Source organism: Tamandua tetradactyla, chromosome 2 (assembly GCF_023851605.1).
Source record: "Tamandua tetradactyla isolate mTamTet1 chromosome 2, mTamTet1.pri, whole genome shotgun sequence".
Taxonomy (NCBI): Eukaryota; Metazoa; Chordata; class Mammalia; order Pilosa; family Myrmecophagidae; genus Tamandua; species Tamandua tetradactyla.
In genome coordinates, this window is record NC_135328.1 from 34,951,803 (window position 1) to 34,975,674 (window position 23,872).

Sequence of the window (23,872 nt, forward strand, 5' to 3'; positions counted from 1 at the left end):
CTTTTTCTCTCTAAGCCCAGCTCTGCAAGTAAAATCATTACCCTCCCCACTACACGGGACATGACAACCAGAAGTAAAGTCTCTCTGACAACGTGGGATATGACTCCCTGGGATGAGCCTGGCCCTGGTACCGTAGGATCAACAATGCCTTCCTGACCAAAAAGGGGAAAAGAAGTGTAACAAATAAGGTATCAGTGGCTGAGAGAGTTCAAATAGAGTCAAGAGGCTATTCTGGAGGCTACTCTTTCATAAACTTCAGCTGGATATTACTATTTATCATGGTTTGCCAAACCTCAACCAAAACCATTCCTGCCAATCTGAAAGAACACCTGGGACTTTATCTGAGATCTACAAAGATTCCATGTACTAAGATCACTTTTCAGAAACCTACAACCTCCAGATGGGTTCCTAGACCAGAGAAGTCCTAAAAGTTACACTCCCTTATCCCATATTATCAACAGCCCTTTCCAATATGAAAAAATTAGAATGTGCATGGCCCAAATACCCCTAAAGATTGGGAGAAAGATCAAAGGAGAAGGCAGAGATATGAGAAGATAGGATTTAACAAATTAGTATGATTGCTGAATCATTATATCGATATTTCTTTTAGTCTCCAGTGTGTCTTGGAGCAGCTAGGACGAAAAACCTACAATTGTGGAACTGTAACCCATGCCAAACTCTGAAATCTGTTCTATAACTAATTGTAGCAGTATGCTTTGAAATGTACTGCTTTTTTGTATATATGCTATTTTTCACAATTAAAAAAAGAAGGTCCCGGTGCCTGCCCATGTAAAAAAAAAAAAGAGAGAGAGAAATAGAAGGAAAAAACAATAAGAATTCAGCAGAAAGCACCCAGGCTTCGGAAGCAATACTGAACTTGAATTTCAGCTCCCCAACTTATTAGCTGTGTAAATTTGAATAGGTCATTTAATCTCTCTGAATACAGTTTCTACTTTATCATCATGATGTTAACAACTCGTTTAAAAGATAATAGCAATAATAATAATAAAAGCTAACACAGAGTGTTAACTATGTGCCCAAAACTACCCTAAATGCTTTACGTATATTAACTCTTTGAGCCTCAAAATAACCCTAAGTACTATTATTATGCACATTTTACAGATGAGGAAACAGAGGCAGAGAGGCAAAAATATCCCAGATTTTGAATTCAAGTAGTCTAGATCCAGAGTCTGTACTCATAACCACTATACTATACTACACTGTATATATAAAACACTCAGTACAATGCCTGGCATACAATAGGTGCATGATAAACAGCGGCTATAATATAATTATTCACAGTTTAAATATTTTTAAAAATTACTTGAAGCACACATTCTTTTTTCAAAGTTTAGGGTCTCAAAACTTGAATTTCCCTGTTCTTCCCAGAAGGTACCTTTTGATTTTGTTAAGAACTAGACAATCAACACAATGTTCTGGCTTATCCACTGTCCCAGCAACCCTTCCCAATCCAGCTATATTTTAGCTTATATGTACATTGTTATAAACATGTAGGGCACACATGCAGGCCTTTATAGTGCATAAAATATTTTCAGATCTATTATTTCATTTGATTCTCACAATAACCAGAGTAGTGATTACCACCTACAATTTACAAAATAAGCAAACTGATCTTTCATTTCCTCAAATATTTCTCCACTCCAGTCTTCAAACCTGCTACTGAATCTGCCTGAATGATTTCTACTTTCTTTTCAGTTTCAGGCTAACCATCACTTTCTCAGTGGAAGCCTTCCTTGATCACCTCCTCTACCCCAATTAGGTCAAGTCTCCTGCAGTCAATTTTCATAGCACCCTATAATCACTCATAGCACTTACTTTAACAGTCCGTTAATATTTGTAATTATTTGATTATTGCCTAGTTCTCTCTAAAACTCTGTAAGTACTATAGGACTGGTCTATGGCTATCTTGCTCACTGCTGTATTGACAATGCCTTGCAGAGACCGAACATAGAAGATGCTAAATAAATACAGTGAATATATGAATAAATGTCCAGAAAGATTTAACTCCCTAGCCAGGGTCACAATGCTGGCATCAGAATTGGAATCTTAAGCCTCAGACAGTAAGGCCTGACTCTATATTCTAATACTTCCTCCATTATCCTAGTTTGCCTGATTCTCACTTAGAAAGTCACATTCTTCTCTACATTTAGTGCCATGTAAAGTTATTTGCAGTATGTCTATATTATGTACCTATACAGTCAAAGCAGCGATGAGAAACTTTAATAAATGGACGAAGAGTTTTTGCCTAAGAACTAGGACGTCTGGACTACAATATTCCTACCTCCTCACTCTCGGCCAACCTCCCTTCAAGATTCATAACTGCCTTGCATTCAAAAAGTATTCGTGGCAACTCTACCACTGTCTCTCCTACCTAGGTTTTGTTTCCTCAACTATAAAATAAGGAGCCAGACCAGGTCTTCATCCTTTGCAATCTTGGATCTCTCCAAGATCCTACGAAATGCAATACAGAGTGGGGTGAAATAAAAAAAACACCAAACTTAGAAAAGACCTGGGAAAGAGTCTGGTGTCAGCGCTTGCAGACCTCAGACAAGTCAAACTCTAGGGACTTCAATTCCATCTGTGAAATGTTGATGACAATACTGCATGTCAGGCCTACCAAGGGTGGGGACAGTGGATCGAACGAGATAAGGGTTACAAAAGCACCTTGTGAATGGAGAACTATTGAAATGACAACTGTTTGTCATTGGTCAGCACAGAGCAGTAGTTAATAACTCAGGCTTTAGAGTCAGATGGACCAGGGTGACCCTGGTAAAGTTAACTCTCTGAACTTCCATTTCTTCTTCATGGGAGATAATAATACCTACCTCCATCAGATGTTCCTGTTAAGTAGTGTATCCTGAATAAAGGATAGCGGTTTCTACTTAGTAAATCCAAGGAGCCCCACACCCCCGCCGATTCCCGAAGTTCCTAGATGGAGAGATGGGCCCTGCCCCCACCCTGCAAGGCTCGCTCTGATGCGACAGTTCCGGTCTCCAGCCTTAAAGGTCAAGCCGGTCTCAAAAGGAATGGACCGGTGGGCAAGGACCGTGGAGTCCCCCAAAGGTCCTTGAGCGGGGGGGGGGAGGGGAAACGGGGGGGGAGGGGAAACGGGGGGGGGGGGCTGGACCTCGCGCGCGCCTCAAGGCCGAATCGAGGCCACTCACCCGCTACGGCCCAGGATACTAGGGAAAGGGTCGTACGACGGTGGCAATGGCGCCAGCGCCGGCGTCGTGACGTCATGGGGCGTCGTGGTGGCGCGGGCGTAAACGCGTCACGGGCAGCCTAGCTGCGGACGGTGTTGAGGTGGACGCTTTTAGGGGGCGGTGGGGCCGCGGAGCCGGGACCTGCCTTTTGGGCCTGAGCCGAGGGGACGACGCCGAGGCCACGAGGTGAGTGTGGTCTCCGAGGTCCTCTGCAGCTCCGCGCCGACCCTGCGAGGAGACCGCCTTAGCTAGACTGCTTCTCAGGCCCCGCCCCGGATTGTCCCGCCGCTCGTCCGGAAATAACAATTAGAGGAATGACCCCTTGGTTCTGAGAATTCGTGGCGAAGGACCAGGTTTGATCCCGTCGTTAGTTTTTAAGAACCTATGCTTCTCTGGGCTTCAATTTTCCAAATAACAACTGTCTTCCGAGGTTGTTGCCGCTCAGATAGGTGAATAGATGTAAAAAAAACATTTGGTGAATTGTTTGACCTAAGGGATTATCATCCCCTTAGATTTTAATGTCGCATGCGGTCTCCGTCTTATTGTACACTTTATCTTCCTCAAAAAGCCCTGTGCAGAGCTGCCACAGATATGGTCTTATTTAAGCCTCATGATGTCCCATTACATAAGGATAATTGTGCCCATTTTAGGAAGGAAGAAGAAACTGAGGATCTGAAAGACGCGATGTGCTTCATCCTTTCTTTCAGTAAATATTGAGCACCAGTGTACTAGGTGCTGGGGGGTAGACCCATGATAAAGAGAAGCAAGGCAGTGCTGCCTCTAGGAGCTTACATTTTAGTAAGGGAGACAGAAGGTGAGCCAGTGAACAAAAAGATGAAATAATAACACCTTGGATTAGCACTATATGGAAAGAAAAAGGTGTCTGTGATAGAAAGTAATGGAGTGGGGTTGCATTCTAATCTGTTAGGGAAAGCTTTGATGTGGAAAGGACAGTTAAGAGAAGATCTTATGATTCACCAAAGTTACAGAGTAACTAGTTGCAGTAGCCAGGATTTGAATCCACTTTTCTCTGGCCCTAACTCCCCTTCCTCTAAAACATGGGAGCGTCCTATGGTATTAAGTAGCTGTTGGTATTGTTTTAAAACATGAGAAAAATCAAAAGGTCTTTTCATTCAAGCCTCAGCTCAAATGTCATCTCCTTTAGAGAGACCTTCCCTCTCCATTGAATTTAAAGTAACTCTAGCCTCTGTGTCAAATCACCCAGATTTATTGTGTTTTTAGCATTAATGATGTCTTGTCCATTTATTTTGCTTCTGTTTTGTCCTGTTCCCTTCCAAATATAAGCATCTTGAGGGCAGGGACTTTGCTTATTCACTGTTGTGTCCCCAGTATGTAGACAAGGGTTAGAAAATAGATAATACATATTTTTGAACGAATGAGCTGTAAGAAAGTAGGAGGAAAGGAAGCAGGGACAAAATGTTTCTCCTTCTGGGAGTCTGTGTTTATGTTAGTTTCATCTTCCTCCTGGGAAGTAAGAGGTAGAACTTTGGCTTATTCATTTCCATATGTCCAGCACATAGCCCGGGGTTTAGCAGTTAGTAGATGCTTGACACACATTACTGAACAAATTGAACCTGTGAGTGGGAGAGGATGAAAAATTGCCCCCATATGCAGGAGGTAGATAAATACACTCAACAAATGTTTACCTACAACCCACTCTGTGCTAGACATTACAGGGTGTGTTGAGAGAATAAGTAGTAATACCAGTGTTCAGTATATGGTAGCTAATATTATTAAGATATAGTTCCTGCAGTGCTCACCTCTGAGTCACTTCTGGATATATAGGATACATGTTTTCTCTAGCAAGTTCTGAAGCCTGGCGCAGCCTGCCGGCTTTCCAGCCCCTTTACCCTTTATTTCTGCACATTATACATTTAATAAGGCTTTATTTTACATTCATCTCATTTTTTATCCTCTCAACAACTTTAGTCATAAGCAAGGCAGGGTAGATTAGCAATGAGGAAACTGAAGCTTAGCTAGAAGTGACTTCCAGTGGAAATGGAAATTTGAAACTAGGTCTTTTGATAACGAGCTGTCTGCATATTTCACTGTTGTCTGTATCATAACCCTGCTTCTGCTTTTTTGGCTATGATATGAGCCCTTTCAGTGACTAAAGTTAGCAGTAATTTAAGCTAACATTAACTGAATACTTCGTAGATGCCCTGAACTGTTCTCAGTGCTTTAGGTGTCTGAACTCAGCGAATCCTCACAATGATGCTACGATGCACAATCACCGTTTTACAAATGAGGAAACTGAGGCTCAGAGTGGTTAAGTAACTTGCCCAAATGGCACAGCTAGTCAGTGGTAGAACTGGGATAGCATAAGGAGGAAGTTGGTTTCTTCTTCCCAGTCTCTCCCAAAATATTAAACATAATAATAATTAGTATTTATTGATTAGTTACTGTTTTTAGTTCCAGTGTTTAGTGATTTTTCATGCACTAAGGTAACAATTATTATCTCTATTCATATATATATATATATGTATATGTATGTATGTATATACATATATGTATGAAAAGAACTGAGGCCTAGAAAATTCATATAATTCACCAAGACATTCCACCTGATTTCAAATCTGGTTCTGTCTGACTCCAAAATCTATGTACTTAAATTTCCTATATTGTCTTGCTATTTTGACTCCTCCATGAAGAAGAGAGATATATTGCTATTCTTCCCCACCCATACCATTCAGTTCCTTTAATACTTTTTCCTGGTGATTTCTAAGACTTATTTTGGGTGACAGTTGTTGAACTGCAGTATCATGTAGTAATAGAGACTTTGGCCTCCTGCCCAGTCAGCCTCTGGTTTCAGAGGAGGAAAACTAGTTTTCTGCACACAGAACCACACCCCTTTCACCTTAAATGGCAGTGTCTGTGCTCTGGCTGCCAGAGGAGCTGTCCCAAGGGAACTGGTGCTGGGGCCCTTGTTGTGGAGTAGCTGAGGACTTTGAAGAACTGCCCAGAGGGCATGCCCTCCTTGAATAAATGTTTGTTGAATTGAATTTGAAGTCTCATTTTCACACTGTGTTGCTCTTCTGCCTGAATGTTCACATTTCCTTTAGTATTTCATAGAGATTGATGGAAACAGAAACTAAAACTCTTCCCCTGGAGAATGCATCCATCCTTTCTGAGGGCTCCCTACAGGAAGGGCACCGGTTATGGATTGGCAACCTGGACCCCAAAATCACAGAGTAAGTCCAAGTCACTTTTCTTCATTAACTTGAAAATTGAAATGTTTGTGGTGATGATATGCAGAAGAATTTTCAAGAACTATAGGATATATATATTTTTTTTTTAATTTTTTATTTTTTTTAAACATAAGCAAACACAAACATTCTTACCATATGATCATTCCATTCTTGGAATATAATCAATAACTCCCAATATCATCACATAGTTGTATATTCATTACCGTGAACATTTCTTAGAATATTTGCATCAATTCAGAAAAAGAAATAAAAAGGAAAAAGAAAAAACTTATATATACCATACCCCTTACCCCTCCCTCTCATTGACTGCTCATATTTCCAGCTACCCAATATATTTTAGCCTTTGTTTCCCCTATTTTTTTTCTATACCCTGTACCACTCCCTTTCAATGATCACTGGCATTTCAATCTACTAAATTTATTTTGACATTTGTTCCCCTTATTATTTATTTATTTTAAATCCATATGTTTTACTCATCTGTCCATACCATAGATAAAAGGAGCATATAGGATATATTTTGACCCTAATGTTTTAATTTATCTTTGAAGGGAATGTGATATTTTTATTAGCCTGTTATTCTTACATTTATACTCTTCTACTGCAGGGACACAGACTTGGGTATCCTTTAAACTATGTACTTCTTTTTTCTTGCTTGTCAAAGCTGTTCTCCCATTTCCAACTGTTTGAATCCTCGAACCAAGTGGTTATAGATAATTATTTCCTCGAATCAGTCTTGGACATAATTCTGTTTCTCACAATGAAGGAGCAAGCAGAAGAATTCTCAATGTCTTGGCAAACATGCAGAGATACCACTTTACTACAATTCATGAACGTGTTAAGCAGCCATAGAACCATAGAGGGTCAGAGCTGAAAGGAACTTGAAAGATCATCCCTTTGGTTTTCATTCATTCATTAAATGATTTTGAGTACCTACCAATGCCAGGTAGAATGCCAAGCAATTATCAAACTTTTTAAATCTAAGGAACCCTTTCTTAAAGTAAAAATAATCAGAAGCTATATATAAAATAAAAGCTCAGAGCTGATCTGTTTAAAGGGAGAAAGATGTGTATCCAAAGTTTTTTGTCAGCAGCTTCCTTTTCTTTGGCAATTCCTTATGAAATGTTATGGAGCTAATAGGGCTCCATGGAGCACACTTGAAAAACACTGATAAGATCCAGCTTTTCTGACAATTAAGGAAACTGAGACCTAAGAGATGAAAGTGCCTTGCCCAAGTTCACAAAACTATTTGAATTGTCCAGACTTCTCATTCTTTCCATCACAGACATTATAGTGGAAAGGAATTTCCTAGCAAAAGGAATTAAGAGGTTTTTATTTCCTCCAATTGTTTGGTAGGGAGTAGTGATTGGTGACAGGGTTGTAAAGGGTGAGTAGGTTGAGCTGCATAGAATCACTGCTTAAAGCAAGCGTGGAGTATATCAGCAGTCCTTGTGTAGTAACTAGTAGGGTTAAAAGCAAGGGATGAACAGATGATGGAACTTACTCAATTGAGTCTGGAATGAGAGGAGGGGTATATGAGGGTTGGAATTAGGAGAGAAGAAAAAGGATGTAAACTAAAGGATTAGGATCATTACAGAGACTTTAATTCCTTGAACATGCTTTAAGCGCAAATCAGCTATGTAGATACATTTGGGTTCCTCTAGAAATGATGATGGTATTTATAATGTATTGCCCCATATTATGTTAAGTTGGGGTCCCTGAAAAATAGACTTTGCATTTATTCCTGCTTTCTTTTATGGTTCATGGCTCAGTCTGCATTTCTGTACTGCTCAACCTCTCAGTTGATGTCTGTTGATCAGAAAAGCTGTTTCCATCATCAAAATCTCAAGCTACTCACTACTCCCAAGTTAGTGGTTTCCATTCCCACCTCTGCTTGTCTGAATATAAATCTGAAGCCTGGCAACAATGTTCCTTGTATTGTCTGCAATTCCATGTAATGAGACTCTTGTTCTATTTGTATTCTGCTGCTTGACAAAGGTTCAGGTGGGTGTTTGCCACCTCAATTTACGTCATAAGATAGAGTATATGAGTGTTATCTTCAGTTATAGCAGTAACAGGAACACTGAATCAAAACTTTCCCACTGGTATCACTAACTCTTTTTGTATCACACCAAAGATGAACAATAAGTACTAAACTGTAAACCAGGGTCATGCTGATGGATGTGTTTATCTCTCCCTGTGGTTTCCCCACCTCCTTTACTATTTTTCTTCTATGGATTCCTAATCTAAACATTTCATCTATCAAACTGATTTATTAAGTAGTAATAATGTTTCTTCTTAGGGACATAACTACCAGACATAACTTATGATTAACATGAAAAATTCGATATTATCTCACTTAAATTACCTGATTACAGCAAAGAAACTTAACATTTTAGTAAGCTTGGGTAGGCCTTATTTTGTGGAAATATGTGGTTGCCTTCCAGGTTTTTGAAATATATAAACTTATGGATCATGTTCCTCACAAGGTAGATAACTGTGAACCAAGACTATTTATTAAAATACAGTCGTTCCAAATAATAAATGAATAAGATAAAATGTAATCATTCCCAAATATAATGTAACTTATATGAAAATATGATGCCTGGCTTGTAGGTCAGTCTATAGAAATATTAGTTGACTCCGAATCTCTAAACTTCTATTGATTCTTGACAGAAGTTTGTAGAGCACCGTCTAGTTTACATAATTAAACTCACTCCCCACCCGGCTAATTGTTGCTCGTTCCTGCTGTTTCCCCATTCAACAGAAAGTTCTTATCTCTCTTTCCTATACAAATCCCTACTCTTGCTGTCTTTCCTGATCTCTCTTATAAACTAATTTGAATGCCCCTCCTATGCAAATGTTCTTTCACCTCTTGTCACAAGACAATATTTACTGTCATGAATGGTTACAAGGGTGTATACAGCAGCAACAATTGAAAAAAATTTTTCCATGCAGTTTTTCAGTTTATTTTGTGATTAGTTTCTAGTCATCCTTTGTGTGTGTGCCTGTTAGTCATTAACCTGCATATTGCTCAGGTTATACCAAGTTGTCCATCAGTCTCCTCGCAACAGAACACGCATTCCTAACTGACAGTCCCGCACATTTAATATTCTGCTTCTTGTTTATTTGTCTTCACTTTGTGTTTGCAATACTATTTTAAGGTTGTTACATTCCAAGAATACTTGTATGACTAAATAGACCTTAGATTTGATTTAAAGGAGTAATAATGTACACTATTTTTGGAGGCAGCAGATTCTAAACCTATGTTCATTCTACTATACTCTTTTTCTTTTCAGCTACATTATATCCCATGTTTCTTACTTACAAAATGAGACAATTCACTTAAATGATCTGGACATTTCTTATAGCTCTAACATTGTATGAGTTGGTCTTATTTATGCCTGTAATGACATTGTGAGGTTATATTATCCTTCTTATGTTCCCAATTTTATAGGAAAACAAAGAGATAAGTGAGCTGGTTCAGTTTATTGAAGTAGCTAATGATAGTACTAATTTCTCACCATCTAATTTAGCCCTCTCTGCCCAAGTATCCTAATACTCCAAATAATTGAACAATTGTAACCTAAACTGTCTTATTCTAAATTTTAAAATTCAAGGGCTTCTGCAAGTTTTTGTGGCACCTTAATCTACTTAAGGGTGAACGGTACCTCCAAATATCATTACTTGTGCCTTCTAACAGAGAAACCAAAAATGTTGTGTCCTTGACTTCATCTGTCTGCCAAACTGGTTTCCTCTAAAAAGTTAATACTGGCTTTTTCAAATATTAAATATGCTGTGTAGAAAGCCACATTAATAACTACTGCATTCTGCGTGAGTTGTGGGCGTATAAAGCTGGTTTTATGGTGACAGTTAATGTTTTGCATTGGCCCTACAATAGAGGTATAGGATTATGTTTTGGAAGTTATATTGTTTTATGTTTCTGAGTGTGAGCATTGCTGTCAGCCCAAAAGGATTTTTTTTCTACTTTTTATTATAGAAAATTTCAAACATGTGCCAAAATAGAGAGAATAACATAATGAATAACTAGGAACTCATCACCTAATCTCAACCATTATTACCTCAGGGCCCAACCATTCTCCTCACCCTCATTATTTTGAAGCAAGTCCCTGACATCAGATCATTTCATCTAATGACATTTTATCATCTGATGATATTTCATCTAATGGAATGGATTTGAATCTTTGCTCTACCATTTAGTAACTCTGTAACCTTGGGTTGTATTACCTAACCTCTCTGAGTCTCAGCCTTCTCACCTTTAAAATGAAGATATGAAAATACCTACCTCATAGGATTGTTGGAAGGATCAAATTAGAGGATCATTGTAAAATGCTTAGAAAAGTGCCTAGCAGTTGTAAGCATACATTAAAGGTTAGCTGTTTTATTCTTTTATTTCCTCAACTTATTATCACGCCATCACTAAGTGTTAAATGAGCACTTACTATGCAATTAACATTGGTCAGCAATTTTGGTAGCCAAGGAGAGAGCATCTTTCATAGGTAGCCCTACCACAGACCTTTTCTGGGTTCCCAAGAACAAGGTATATTAAGGACACTGATCCATTTTCACCTGGCTCTTCTCTCGCAAATTGAGCAAAGTATAAGACATGACCCTATCCCCATAACGTTTGTAGATCTGTGGACCGATTTCTTTGTTAAACTATGTCAAAATCACCTTTCAAACAGTAGAAAAAAAGAGATGGGAGAAGTCATTAAGGGTCAGAAGAGTCAGAAAGTTTATAGTAAATATAAGGAAAAAAATATCACTGCTACTAACTCACAGCATAAATCGAACTAAGTATTTTCCTTCTCTTGGCTTCACCTGCTTCATCTATAAAATGGGATGTGGATTAAATGATTATCAAGATTTTTTCCAGGACCTACATTCTTTGGTTGTAGTTTTGTGGCAACAAATCAGACTTGAATGGTACAAGAAAAAGTATGAAAGAGTTCAGAGCCAGTAGAAATTCTCATAGAAGCAGCATTATAAGTGGAGGGGGAATCAGAAATAAAGGTATATAGGTAGGAGTAAGAAAGATTGCTATAGTGAGCAGAATGTTAGGAAGATCTTTTTGACTAAAGGAGAAGTTGAATGTAAATGGTAATAAAAATAGTAGTTGGGTGAATAGAATACTATCACATTAAGACAGAGTCTTTAAAAATTATTCAGAGAAGTTTGAATTTCATATAGAAGAGACCCATTTGCGGGTATTGAACAAAAGACTGATATCATAACTGAGAGATCAACTAGAGCGCAAATAAGAATAAATGCCTGAGCATGAGAACAATGTGTTTACCTGTGAAGAAGTCACTGTTTCTCTCAACCTATTCCTTATTTTTCCTTCATTGTCCATGCTTCTTTTCATGCTTTGGTTTGCATGAAGCAGCCCGGGCTATTTGCTTAAACAGCTTTTGCTTACTTCAATTAATCATTTTATTTTACTTATTAGGGAAGTTGTAGGTTTACAGAACAATCAGGCATGAAATACAGGATTCCTATCTACCACCCCACCATTACCACCTTGCATTGTAGTGGAGCATTTGTTAAAATTGATGACAGAAAAATTTTTAATTGTACTATTAATTAAAATCCATGGTTTCACTTAGTGTTCTATATTTGTATAGTACAGTTCTATGAAGTTTAAAAAATTTTTTTATTGTTACCACATATTCAATCTAACATTTCCCCTTTATTCATGTACTTACTTAAATTTAAAACAGAGTAAAACCATTTAATACAAGATGTAATACTGTATAGCATAGACCATAAAGACCCACCTCATAATGCTTTCTATAGATTAGTAAATTTTTTCCTCAAGTTGTGTACTAAAAACAAATAATTTTAAATGCCATTTCATTGGCTTCCCATTGCCTGAAGCATCAGATTATAATTCCCTAAGTATACATCAGCCTCCATAGCCTGTCCCCTCTCCTCCTAGTCAGTCTCATCTCTTACTGCCTACCTTCACTCTCTTCCAATGGACGAGATTTTTTTTGTAATGTTCATATCAGCTTTATTGATTATAGCCCCAAACTATAAATAGCCCAATTGTCCATCAGGAGGTGAATGGACAAATAAATAACATATCCATACAAGGAAATACCATCCAGCAACAGAGAGGAACAAATCACTGATAAATGCAAAAACATGGATAAATCTCAAGAAAAAAGTCAGACACAAAAGATTACATATTGTGTGATTCTGTTTATATAATTCTAGAAAATACCAACTAATTTATAATGACAGGAAGCAAATCAGTGGATGCCTGGGTCAGAGATGGAGCAAGGGAGATGACTACAAACGGTCACACGGGAATTTTGGAGATGATGGGAATATTCTCTATCTTGACTGTGGTCATGGGTGCCCTGGTGTCAGAACTCATTCAGTTGTATGCTTTAGAGAAATGCAGTTTATTTTATATAAATTTGTATGAAACTCTTTTTCATCTTTGTGTCTTTTGCACATTAATCTCTCATACTGAAATGCTCCACTGTAATATCACCCCTTTCATGAAGCCAAGATTCCTTGACCACACTTTCCCTGCACAATTAGTCCTTCTTAATCTGTATGTTCATGTACATATCTCTATGTATCTTGCACTGTTTTGTAATTGAGTATATATTTCTCTCTTCTAACCAAAATGGATCTTCTTTAAGATAGAGACCTAGTTTTATTCCTCTGGATAGTCCAAGTTCCTGTTACAGTTCTTGACACATAGTAGGTGTATTTTTAAACATTCGTATGAATTAATTATTTCTGTGCCATTAGGAGGGATGTTTTAAACTCATTTTAGAAAATACTTGTTAAGGTACAGAAATATATTTGGGAGTGGGGTTATTAATTCTCTAATTCACAAATGCTGCAGGGTGCATATTTCATTAAGTAAAGCAAACCTCTGTTGAGTAGTGAGCAGCAGATAAAAGTGTTTGCAGATGTGAAAGCAAGATTCTTCAGTCTTTTTTTTACTATCAGAGTTTGCAGTTCCTTCTCTAGGAAGCAAGAAAGTAAACATTTCATTCCCGTTTTTTTTTTTTACTGTTCCGATAATTTCGAAAAATTATTGAACAAGAAAAGCAATCCTGGAGAAGTTGAAAGACACAGACCTAAGCAGATGTTCCTGGAATCTTAAGGTCGCACTTTTCGGGCAGAATGTGATTGTTAGTTTTTCAAAGAATAATCTGTTGGCGTGTTTTCTTCTGAGTAAATTAAAAATTCATTTCCTAGGAAATGCCAATCACTTTACCTTCCTGCTATTAAGCAGAATAGAGCTAATGAAAAAAATGACCAGCCCATACCAGCCTTTAGATTATTTTTTTTAAAACAGGTTTGGCCCACCATTCTATGGCATCTGGTGCTGTTATGATTTGAATGGGTGCTCTAAGTGGAAGATACAGCTGTGAATTAAAGACCCTAGAGGAGAGACTCCCTAGAGGAGAGAGTCCATTTTCTACTCATTTGAGAGACTCACTCTTGCTGTAGTCCTAGTCAGAAAATCAAGACCAGAAATTTGCACTTGAGGCATCTCACTTTCCCTGAAGAGTCAGCTCTCACAAACTCAGTAGCAGTTGAGATATCAGAATGGAAGTTCAGAATGGAAAGTGGGAAGTTACAGTTGTTTTCTTTTTAGGCAAGTCCAAAGACCATGTTAATATCTGCAGTATGCCTCGGGCTCTTTGCATCCTGCCCCAGTACTAGACCTGCATTGTATCTTCCTTGCTCTACATTGTCAGGCACCTCATCCAGGATAATGAGTTTGTGTGTTGATGTGCATTAGTATCAAATTTAGTACAGCTTATGATCCATTTCATATCTTTCTGCCTCCCAAAGGAGATTCTTACTCAAAAATCAGATCTTGATGAGTTTCTCCTAGAAAACAATGTGAATATAAATGTAGCTGTAACTACAACTTTACTGACTCCCTGTGGGGTAGAGTTCCCAGTAATAACAGATTTAGCATGTGGGCTGATACCTTTTTAGTATCACAGGGACAGCATTGTTTAGAGAAAGCCTTGACTCCATTTGAATAGTACGGAGGATGCCAGGAGGAAGGCCAAAGGAAAAGGAAACAGGAGAGCTGTTGGTTTGTCTCACCCTTACATCAGATGACAGGAAGTCGGAATTGAGATTGGCCACAGCAACCTGTTAAGGCCACATCTGTTTGAATAACTTAAAAGCTCTATAGAAACCAAGTAAGTTTAGAGTAAGAAATCCAAGAAGAGGATGAGGGCCAGAGTGGCAAGCAAGAACTTGGAGTGAGCATCCTGCTTGAAATAAATTTCTTCCTTGGGCATTTATATTCTTTATTTGACCTTACCCCACAGTATATACTGTGTTAAGGCAGCTGGGGTTGGTTAATATCCCACAGCTGAATTGATTGTAGAGCTGTGTAGCAAAAAAAAAAGCCAGTTGCCTGTGTTTGTATAGACCTACTCCTGGTTGTTTTATTCCTGACCTATATATCTATCTCTGACAATACTACACCATGTTAGTCAACTTACCTTTATTGTAAGTCTTTAAATTGGGTAGAATGCAATACTAGGAGTCAGTAAGCAGTGGGGGATAAGGGGTATGGGATGTTTGGGGTTTTCTTTTTTTTTTTTTTTTAGTATTTCTTTTTCTGGGGAAATGCACATGTTCTAAGATTGATCATTGTGATGAATACACAACCATGCAGTGATACTGCGAACCATTGTTTGTATACTTAGGATGGATTGTATGGTGATGATTATATCTCAATAAAATTACATTTGAAAAAAATATATCCCACAGCTGGATGATTTATAGGACCTGATCGGGTTCTCCTGCCCTTTGTGAAATCAGCCTTGCTCAACTTTGTGGTTCCACGTTGTCCTTATGTTAAGTCACTTCAGAATTAAAACTCTCAAGCAGTTATGGAAGTGCTGCTAGCTGTGATTTGGTTTTTGGCAGAGTTTCTCTCAAGTTTGATTTGGGTCTAATGATTAACTACAAAATCTAATAGGAGAGTCTTCCAGCATTGTTTTTTTGTTTGTGTGAATATGTATGTTTTTGTTACATTGGTTTCTTTTGAGATAGAGTAGCCTATGGCTTTTGGAGTGTGGGCATGTATTTCTGATGGAGTTAAAGTTATTCACAAATACTACGTAATTGCCAAGAAATTAAAACTCAATAAGTTGACACTATTTTTAAGCTTTTCTCCAAAAGAAAAACAAATGATGCTTCTGGGCCGGACAGCTGTTTGTTAGGTGTGGGCGTTTTGTTTGGTAGTTTTGTGTTGGACAGACACATAGCTATGACAATTTTAATTTCCATCTCAAATAGAGGCGCACAACCCTGTTTGCCAAATACTCTAACACAAAAGTTTATAAGAAGGCAGGGGGCAAGGGCACGAGATTTTATACCTGGGATAAATTAGTTCCTTATTTTTATCTTACCACCTGAGGCTGAGTGGCCTACAAAATTTCCATAGCTACTCATGGGCTCTTCTTTCTCCACAGATATCACCTCCTCAAGCTCCTCCAGAAGTTTGGCAAAGTAAAGCAGTTTGACTTCCTCTTCCACAAGTCAGGTGCTTTGGAAGGACAGCCTCGAGGGTACTGTTTTGTTAACTTCGAAACTAAACAGGTAATTGAGCTTCCTCGCCTTCTGTAATACTTAACAAGTTCCATCAAAATTATTTGTGCATCTCTCTTGACTTCTAAAGTATCAGTTCCCTGTGGGCAGGAGCCATGTCTGATTCATCTCTTTATGCCTGGCACTGATTCCTGAAGTAGACTCTCAGTAAGCAAATGAATTAATGAACATTTTTCAAAATTACCCTCCCCAGGTTCGAGGTCTAAGGCAGCTGACCTACTTTTTTGACCATATGCTTTGGGATACCCACATTAAGCACCGGGACATCCTCCTCCCTATTTTGTATTGTTGTTCTTTTAGCAATTGCCAACAAGCCTTCTTTGCTTTGAGTAGTTTTACCCTGTGGTACAGAAGCCCTGTCTATGGTGAGCCACCCACAAACTCTATTTATTTTGATTTCTTAAAAAGTACCCTTCTCAGTGTCTCAGAGCAAATGCATACAAATTTGAATATACATAGAGGAAGAGAATGTTCCGTTTCAACCATTATGTATATATATATCTTGCTGGCAAGCTCTGAAGGAACAAGAGAATCACCGGCAAAACCAGACAAGAATGCCTGCTGGTTATTACACCCCATCCTTAGAATCTCCTTGCCCTCTAGGATTTCCTCTTCTATTCCTGATGGGTTTCTTCAATCTCAGTAGATGTGGGTTATACTGGCTGAGTGCCTTGTGAACACAAACGAGGCAAAGAAGGAAAGATAGGAGAGTACAGCAGGTTTCCTGAGAATGACCTAGAGTGATTACTAACCACCTTCAGGAATTTCTTTTAACCTTGTTGCTCCTATTTCTGATGGTGGGAAGGTCAGGGAATTTTAGGTTCTGAAAAGCAGATGCATAGTTGGACTCACACAAAATACCTTGCTCTCTTTGACTCACTCCTGCTCTTTCCTGACTAGTTTCCTTCACCCCCATATCCTTTGAAGCCATTAATGTTTTTCACTTTGGATCTAGTGAGTAAGCCCTACTCCATGATAGTTCCAAGGCCCCTGGGAGAAATATAATTTTTTGACTTGGTAAGTGCTAATCTAACTAACAGGAGTACGTAAAAGGTATCACTTAGTAAGAAAACATTAGCTATCATTTTTTACATGCTTAGCATGTGCTCCCTTTGAGCATGGTTTTACATATACTTTTTTTTTAATCCTCCCAACCACCAGTGAGGATCAAGTCCATATTTTACAGCTGAAAAAACTGATATTCAGAGAGATTAAGTTGCCTGTTAAACATCATACTACCAGCAAGTAACAAAGCCAGAGTTTGAATTCTTATCTAGCTGACTTCAAAAACCTCCTTTTTTTTAATTCTGCCTTTTTTATTGTAAACCCTTTGCCAATTATTTACCAAAAGTAGTTTGGTTAGCAGCTGAGCCATTGAATCTAGAGGCCATGTGAAATATACATGTAGTTAGTTAGGCATTTGAATTTTTTAGTAACATCAGTCCCTTTCCTGGACAGGAAGCAGAACAAGCCATCCAATGTCTCAATGGCAAGCTGGCGCTATCTAAGAAGCTGGTGGTGCGATGGGCACATGCCCAAGTAAAGGTAAGTCTGAGAGACTAGAAAGACAACATCAAACCTCATCCTATGTGAGTGTTCTGAAAGACAGTTGTCCACTTACCCATTTGCATCCAAGCCTCTTCACATCTGGAATATCTATACTTTGGTCTCCTTTTTGTATTTCCCATGTGCGTTGCCAGATTTTTCTTCTGAGCAACATCTCAGGAGGGATTAAGTTTCTTTTTTGTTTCTTTCCACATGCCCAGGTCCTGTTTTTGATTGATTTTTCCATGTGACTGATGTGTATACTCAGACCTCTATCATTTTTTTTGGTGGGGGTTGTTCTTCAGAGGAAAATATGTATTTATTTTTTAAATTAGTTGCTTTAGGCATTATTAGATTCTTCCCAGCCTCTCAACTCTGGAGAGTTTGAATATGTTTATTCTAAATGCTCGAGAAATGGGTAGTTTGTATGAGCATTTAAGGCCCTGGCATCTCCTTACTCCAAAGATTTTGAGAGTTATTACGTTGTGGGTTTGTGGGACTTTGCAGTACCAGTATTGTCTCCAAACCCTGAGAAGTGGCAAAGTGCCTTGTTCATCTTGTAGTTGGTCTCTTAGGAGAAAGCACTAGAAAAGCTAAGACCATTTTAAAAAAGGAGTGGCATTCTTTTGCAACTGGCGCAGAGGTGTGTGGACTGGAGCAATCCCAAGAGTTGATTCTGTTCCTTCCGCCACAGGATCTTGACAAATCTGCCTGTAAAAGGATTTGTGACAGTTAAAAGTTGAAGCTTCAGTCTTAGCAATAATGAGCATGTTTTGTGATTGAAGAGTCTCTCCCCTACCCAACAAGCTTCCCAGTAAAGAGTCACAGAAATTAAACAGATATTTGAGCTCAGCGTCCAAGCCGAAAAACAAAAAGCTCAGACATATTGGTTCTTTATGAGAATTTCAGGTAATCACAGAGACTTCTCAATTTCTGGTACACATTGCCTTAAAAATAGAAACAACAAGGCGAATTACCAAATGCTTTTTCACTCAAAAGAAAATCAAGTCTCATTTGCCAAACTGGCTGTCATTTTCTCGTTCTGCATCTCATTGAAAATGCACGCAAGGGAAATCATCCTTCGTTCCTGTCTTTCATTTGAGAATCTCTGGGCCTTGCCGTTCTCTTCTCCTACAAGACTTTTTTTTTTGGCCAGAGGATCCTGATTGCTCTTTAATATTATATTTACTTTTTACAAAAAATAAGCTACTCTTTTACTGTAGACTGTTTTCTAGATCAATAACTAGAAACTGTTACTTTTCTTCTTCACACGGGCCTGTTAAGAATTGAATATTGTGCTTGGTATTTCACAAAATCTAGCAGAATTTTGAAGCATTTTGTATAAAATAAATATTGTAAGAGTTGATATGTGGCAGTGTAAGAATATAAGAGGGCAATCCTGCTGTGTATTTGTACCATCTGTGAATTTGAAAGTTCTTTCCCTACCAAATAAAGAGGACTGATGAATAGATGAAAAACAACTTCTCAACTTCTTTCCTAAGCTTAATATCTTTATTTGTTTGGTTGTTTTGTTCTTGTTGTTGTTGTTTATTGTTTGTTATTGACAGCTTTTAATCCAAAGTTGTGGGAAGTTTTGCATTCATTCAAGTTGTAAAGCAGACTTAAAATTGTCTAGAAATATAGTAACAATACATTAGTAGGATTGGAGCTTCTGAGCTATCTACAATAGAGGGCTAGTTTTTGCCCATGTGAAGTAATTACTCTTTTTCTTGCTTTCAGAGATATGATCATAACAAGAGTGATAAAATCCTTCCAATCAGTCTTGAACCATCCTCAAGCACTGAGCCCACTCAGTCTAACTTAAGGTAAAACTGTGTACTAGAATACACAAATGTATTTTCGAGAGCTAGAGCCAATTTATTCGAGAGCTAGAGCCAATTCTTCATTCCAAGTCTTCATTTATACCCTAGTAAATTGTCAGACTCTTAATTTAGAATAGAATATACTAACTTTTGATGTGTTAAGGGGTATATTCAGTTCATCTCCAGAATATATATTTCTGCCTCTCTTATCTTTCCCCAAGATGGTGTAAATGAATATTAGAATTCATTCACTCAGAAAATTTGGATGCACCAATTATGTGCCAGGCATTGTGGTTGGCACTGGAAAACAGAAGTAAATCAGACACAATCCTTACATCACAAAAAGGCATTTTAACTATGCCTTAGGATATTTTGGTGTTTGTCATTATATACTAATTCTTCTCTAACAATGAGTTCCCCGTATACAAAATTATAGTTTGCAGAAGTTTAATTCTGTGTACCCTTTCATCAGTTTTAACAGTTTTGGTTCCAATGTGTACAAATCATTAGTAACTTTGGAGTTAATTCCCAACAGAAGAAACTAAGGGTCAGGTAGAGAAAGTGAAGGGTAAGTGAATAATTGAGGCGAAATCAAGTGTTTTGGTTTTATTTTTCATGGTAGCCTAGGGAGAAGTTTTAACAATAATAGTATTATGAAGCAGGCTCTGTGCTAGACACTTTACATGCAGTATGTCCTTTAATTCTCATAAAAAATTCTAGTATAAGTGTTGTTACACACAAGTTACATGAGGAAACTAAAACTTAGAGATCCAAAGATCATGTAGATAACAAATAAAGTCAAGCATTCATAACCAGGTCTGTTGGACTTCAAAATTCAGTCTTTTAATTACAACTCTGAAGAAACTCCAGGCTATAAATATAGCAATACAGTTCTAAAGTCTTCCAATGGAGGGGAAGAAGATGTATGAAGGAGCATCAGATTGACACACAGGAATCAGAAACCATTCAGTCATAAAACTAGGAAAGTGTTGCCTGTATTGATGGAGGACCAGACAGAGAAAAAAATGCCTTTCTTGTATATTTTCCATACCAAAGAAAAACAGATTTACAAGCATCTCATTAAACTCTGGGGGAAAGGTGGCCACAAAATGTTTTCTGGTGAGCCAGAAGTAGTAAAATTATACATTGAAATTAATTTTATAGTTAATAATTTAAGTTAAATGCCATTAATATTTCTTAATTCTATACTGCTTGTATTGTTTTATATCCCTGGAAATTAAAAAAAAGAAATTATATGACCTTGATAGATTCACTAAGAACTTACATCCACTATTCTGTTTGCCCCATAAGACTTGAATTTCCTTAATCATGGATTGATATCTGTGGAGGTTTTCATAAAGATAACTCCTATTGGGAAGGAGTGATTGCATTTATGCTTGTTGATTTTTATGTTACAGTTAACATGTCTAGTTTCTTATTGTCAGTGTTTTCTACTTGTTTACCAGGTAGCCTGATGTTTTCCACTTAATTTGTAATCCAGAGAGTGTCAGCTTACATCTTTCTTTTAACATCTATACCTAATTAGAAAAATTTATTTCCCTCTAGCTCATACAAAATGATAGCTATCCCACTAATGAATGGATGCTGAAATGTATCTCAGTAATACCTCAGTGTTCTTTCGATTATAAATTAGTTTTTTTCATTTCTTACCTACGTTAAATTATGGCATGTGCAGCAGATATATCTCTTTCAAGGATTTCTAAAAGGCCACATATACACTCCTATCCAGGTTTCTCTCCCTCACTATAGACCACTGACAGCCATCAAGAATGAAAAAGAAAGTGAGTCACTGATCAAAAATACCACTGCCTGAGTCCTTTGCATTCTGGCTCAGGGATAGTATTGATCCTTGTCAAAAGGGAATTTCTCACAATTTCTGCTGTGTCTCTTCACCCTTCACCTCTTAAAAAAGGGTGCATGGAGAAAGGTATGATGCAGGGGAAAAAGCAAGGATTTTTGACACTTATAACAGAGTCTGGGCTTACAATAAAAATGTAATAAATGGTACACTTGATCTTTTCTTAAAATGACATCTTAGTTATCATTTTCTTTCATATAAAATGTTTGCAAGTTCATATTTGAATATCTTGTTGCTTCTCTGATATGCGTAAGAAGATAAGGAAGATGAATTAAACAACTGTTTTCTAAATGCAACCAAGCCCATTCTGATCCTCTCCTATCCTGTTTCCAGTGTCACTGCAAAGATAAAAGCCATTGAAGCAAAGCTGAAAATGATGGCAGAAAATCCTGATGCAGAGTACCCAGTAGCACCTGTTTATTCCTACTTTAAGCCACCAGATAAAAAAAGGACTACTCCTTATTCTAGAACAGCTTGGAAATCTCGAAGATGATGGTTGTTTATTGCTGTAGCAGCAAAAGCAAATTCGTCTCCACACCTGAAATCCTCTGCCTTTGTACTTTATAAATGTGAATGGTACTATCCAACAGAGCACAATCACATGTAAGAGTTTGGTAACAAAACATTTTTGGATTTTCTTATGGATATTTCTTCCCTGAAATATGTATGGAATTGAGCATCATCAAGAATAAATAGGATTGTATCCAAAATTGTGATTTGAACACTGGGATGCTCTAGTTGGCAGGTTTGTTTGGATTTGTAACTCCAGAAACATTATATAGTGTGCCAGAATGAAAGGCAAACAAAAAATGTTATTATTTAAATCAGGAAACTAAATTTATTAACGTCCTTCTTTGAAAAAAAAAAGGAAGGGGGAGCATTTTTCTGTGCTCATGTGTCTTTAAAAAAATACAAGAAAACTAAAAGGGAGGAAAGTGAGAGACAGATTTTAAATCATGTTCGGAACTGTTGTTCCAGAATTTACTGTGGAAATCCCTCCAATTGGACTAAAAAAGAGAAAGTTCTTGGCAAAAAGGAGCTGGTTCTTTGATCAATGTTGTAATCTGTTTAAGAATTATGCTTATTGTTTCAAAATCCCAATTAGGAAAACATGTTGTGTATCTTAAAATTGTTTGCATCGACAAAACTGTAGAATCAAATTTAACATTTTTTGCCACAATGGAAGTTTGGTTTGGAAATCCAACTTTTATTCTATGATGATAAATAATCTTGCCTTCTATAATACCAAATGTTGTTATTAATATGGGACTTTTAAAATTGCACATAATGCATGAGATTTTTTTTATAGCATGAGAATGTTCTATTTGGAATTGTATCATGGTCAACCTAAATAGAAAAGCAAAATTTCTTTAAAACCTAGAAGTTGCTATCTTGATAGCTGTTGAACATATTATTTCCTTAATAATTGTGTAGGAGTCTGAGTAGAAGAGGTTGAATTGTCTTGTGAGGGTGAAGGGGTGGCATGCAATGGGGTACAGTGACTCAATGAAGCAGGCACTATTCAGGCACCAAGATTTGTAATGACCTCATGTTTTACGGAGTTTTAAAGGCTTTACACACTGCATGACTTTAGAATGATTATTTATACATAGAACATACTTCTCCCTAGATATTTTTTGCCACTTTGAACGTTCTAGATATAACAATATAGAGAGATAATAAAGTAACACATTTTGGAATGTGTTTCTGTCAAGCACAGTTTTGGTCATTTTGGTGCCAAGTTTGACAGACTGTTTCATTAGTCTGTACCATTGCTCCTTTACCAGGTAAGTCACTTTTTGACTACAGGTGCCATTCTTGGTGATTACAGGCTGTTTACTACTACCATTCTTAGCAAGAGGAAGTTTTCATTATAGAGACTTAAGTCTTCCTATGAGCATAAATGAATTTAAGACACTTGAACCAAAATTTCAGTATAAAGAGTTTTGGAATTCACACGACTGGTTCAGAGAAATTCTTATCACCTTTCCCAAGGTAAATCTTTTTAGATATCTTTAGATATCAGATACTTCCTGCATTTATTAGCTGTGTCTATGATGCAAGTAACTCTCCTTATGTTTGGGGAATAGTTCAGGGAGGTGGGAGCACTATCTCCCATTTTTCTGGTGATTTCTCAGAGTATAGAATTCACCATTTTATCCTTAAGTCCTCAGAGGGTATTGGTAGAGTAGGACTTAATCAAAATAGTCTTCTATTTTTAATAGGAATTTAGAAAATACTTAACTTTGAATTATATAAAGTTGTTTCCTTTAGAAACCAGATCTATTTATTTGTATTTAAAACGATGTTTATTATTTGTACCAATTCTTACTCCTCTGTGTGAATAAATGCAAGACAGTGCCTGTGTGGTGTGTCTTCTCTCTCTTGTCCATTTACTAGAATAAAGACTGCAGCTCTCTGGTATATTGTTTCCACTCAGAACTTGGGCTGGTGGAGTGTTGCTTTAGGTTCACTGCTCTGCAGAGGTCTCTGGCTGGAGAGTCAACTTCAGAGCAATCCTCATTCTCTTCACCCTCCATG

At 37.5% G+C, this 23,872-nt stretch overlaps 2 protein-coding genes across 12 annotated transcripts in view; one reads left to right on the forward strand and one right to left on the reverse strand.

Annotated features, from left to right (window-relative positions):
• Positions 1-3,481, reverse strand: part of MRRF (mitochondrial ribosome recycling factor) — an 81,003-nt gene extending 77,522 nt beyond the window's left edge. For 2 of the 8 annotated variants that reach the window (XM_077142890.1, XM_077142906.1), the window contains exons 1-2: positions 3,186-3,481; positions 2,847-2,878 (exon numbers count right to left, since the gene is read on the reverse strand). The gene's annotated coding sequence lies outside the window, so the exon portion shown is untranslated. Of the gene's footprint in view, positions 1-2,846; positions 3,121-3,185 lie in introns of those variants that run through there. The other 6 variants (XM_077142878.1, XM_077142931.1, XM_077142898.1 and 3 more) reach the window with 5 other exon arrangements.
• On the forward strand, positions 2,978-23,692 carry RBM18 (RNA binding motif protein 18). Of its 4 annotated transcripts, none has more exons than XM_077142961.1 (6): positions 2,978-3,084; positions 6,308-6,436; positions 15,949-16,075; positions 17,543-17,629; positions 19,370-19,455; positions 21,665-23,692. In XM_077142961.1, the coding sequence occupies exons 2-6, from the start codon at positions 6,324-6,326 to the stop codon at positions 21,822-21,824; spliced, it is 573 nt and encodes a 190-aa protein (XP_076999076.1). In that variant the 5' UTR covers positions 2,978-3,084; positions 6,308-6,323; the 3' UTR covers positions 21,825-23,692. The 4 variants fall into 4 exon arrangements, with proteins under 4 accessions (XP_076999076.1, XP_076999084.1, XP_076999060.1 ...); XM_077142969.1 differs by lacking the exon at positions 2,978-3,084 and adding an exon at positions 3,217-3,410 and having other exon boundaries at positions 6,318-6,436; XM_077142945.1 differs by lacking the exon at positions 2,978-3,084 and adding an exon at positions 3,249-3,410.
• The last annotated feature ends 180 nt before the right edge of the window (positions 23,693-23,872 follow it).

What these genes read in the sequence shown, in the direction of transcription:
- RBM18 (XM_077142961.1), top strand. Translation starts at nt 6,324, where the DNA reads ATGGAAACAGAAACTAAAACTCTTCCCCTGGAGAATGCATCCATCCTT. An exon ending in CTGGACCCCAAAATCACAGA is followed by an intron (nt 6,437 to 15,948) that starts GTAAGTCCAAGT and finishes CTTTCTCCACAG; the next exon opens with ATATCACCTCCTCAAGCTCC. An exon ending in CCCACTCAGTCTAACTTAAG is followed by an intron (nt 19,456 to 21,664) that starts GTAAAACTGTGT and finishes TCCTGTTTCCAG; the next exon opens with TGTCACTGCAAAGATAAAAG.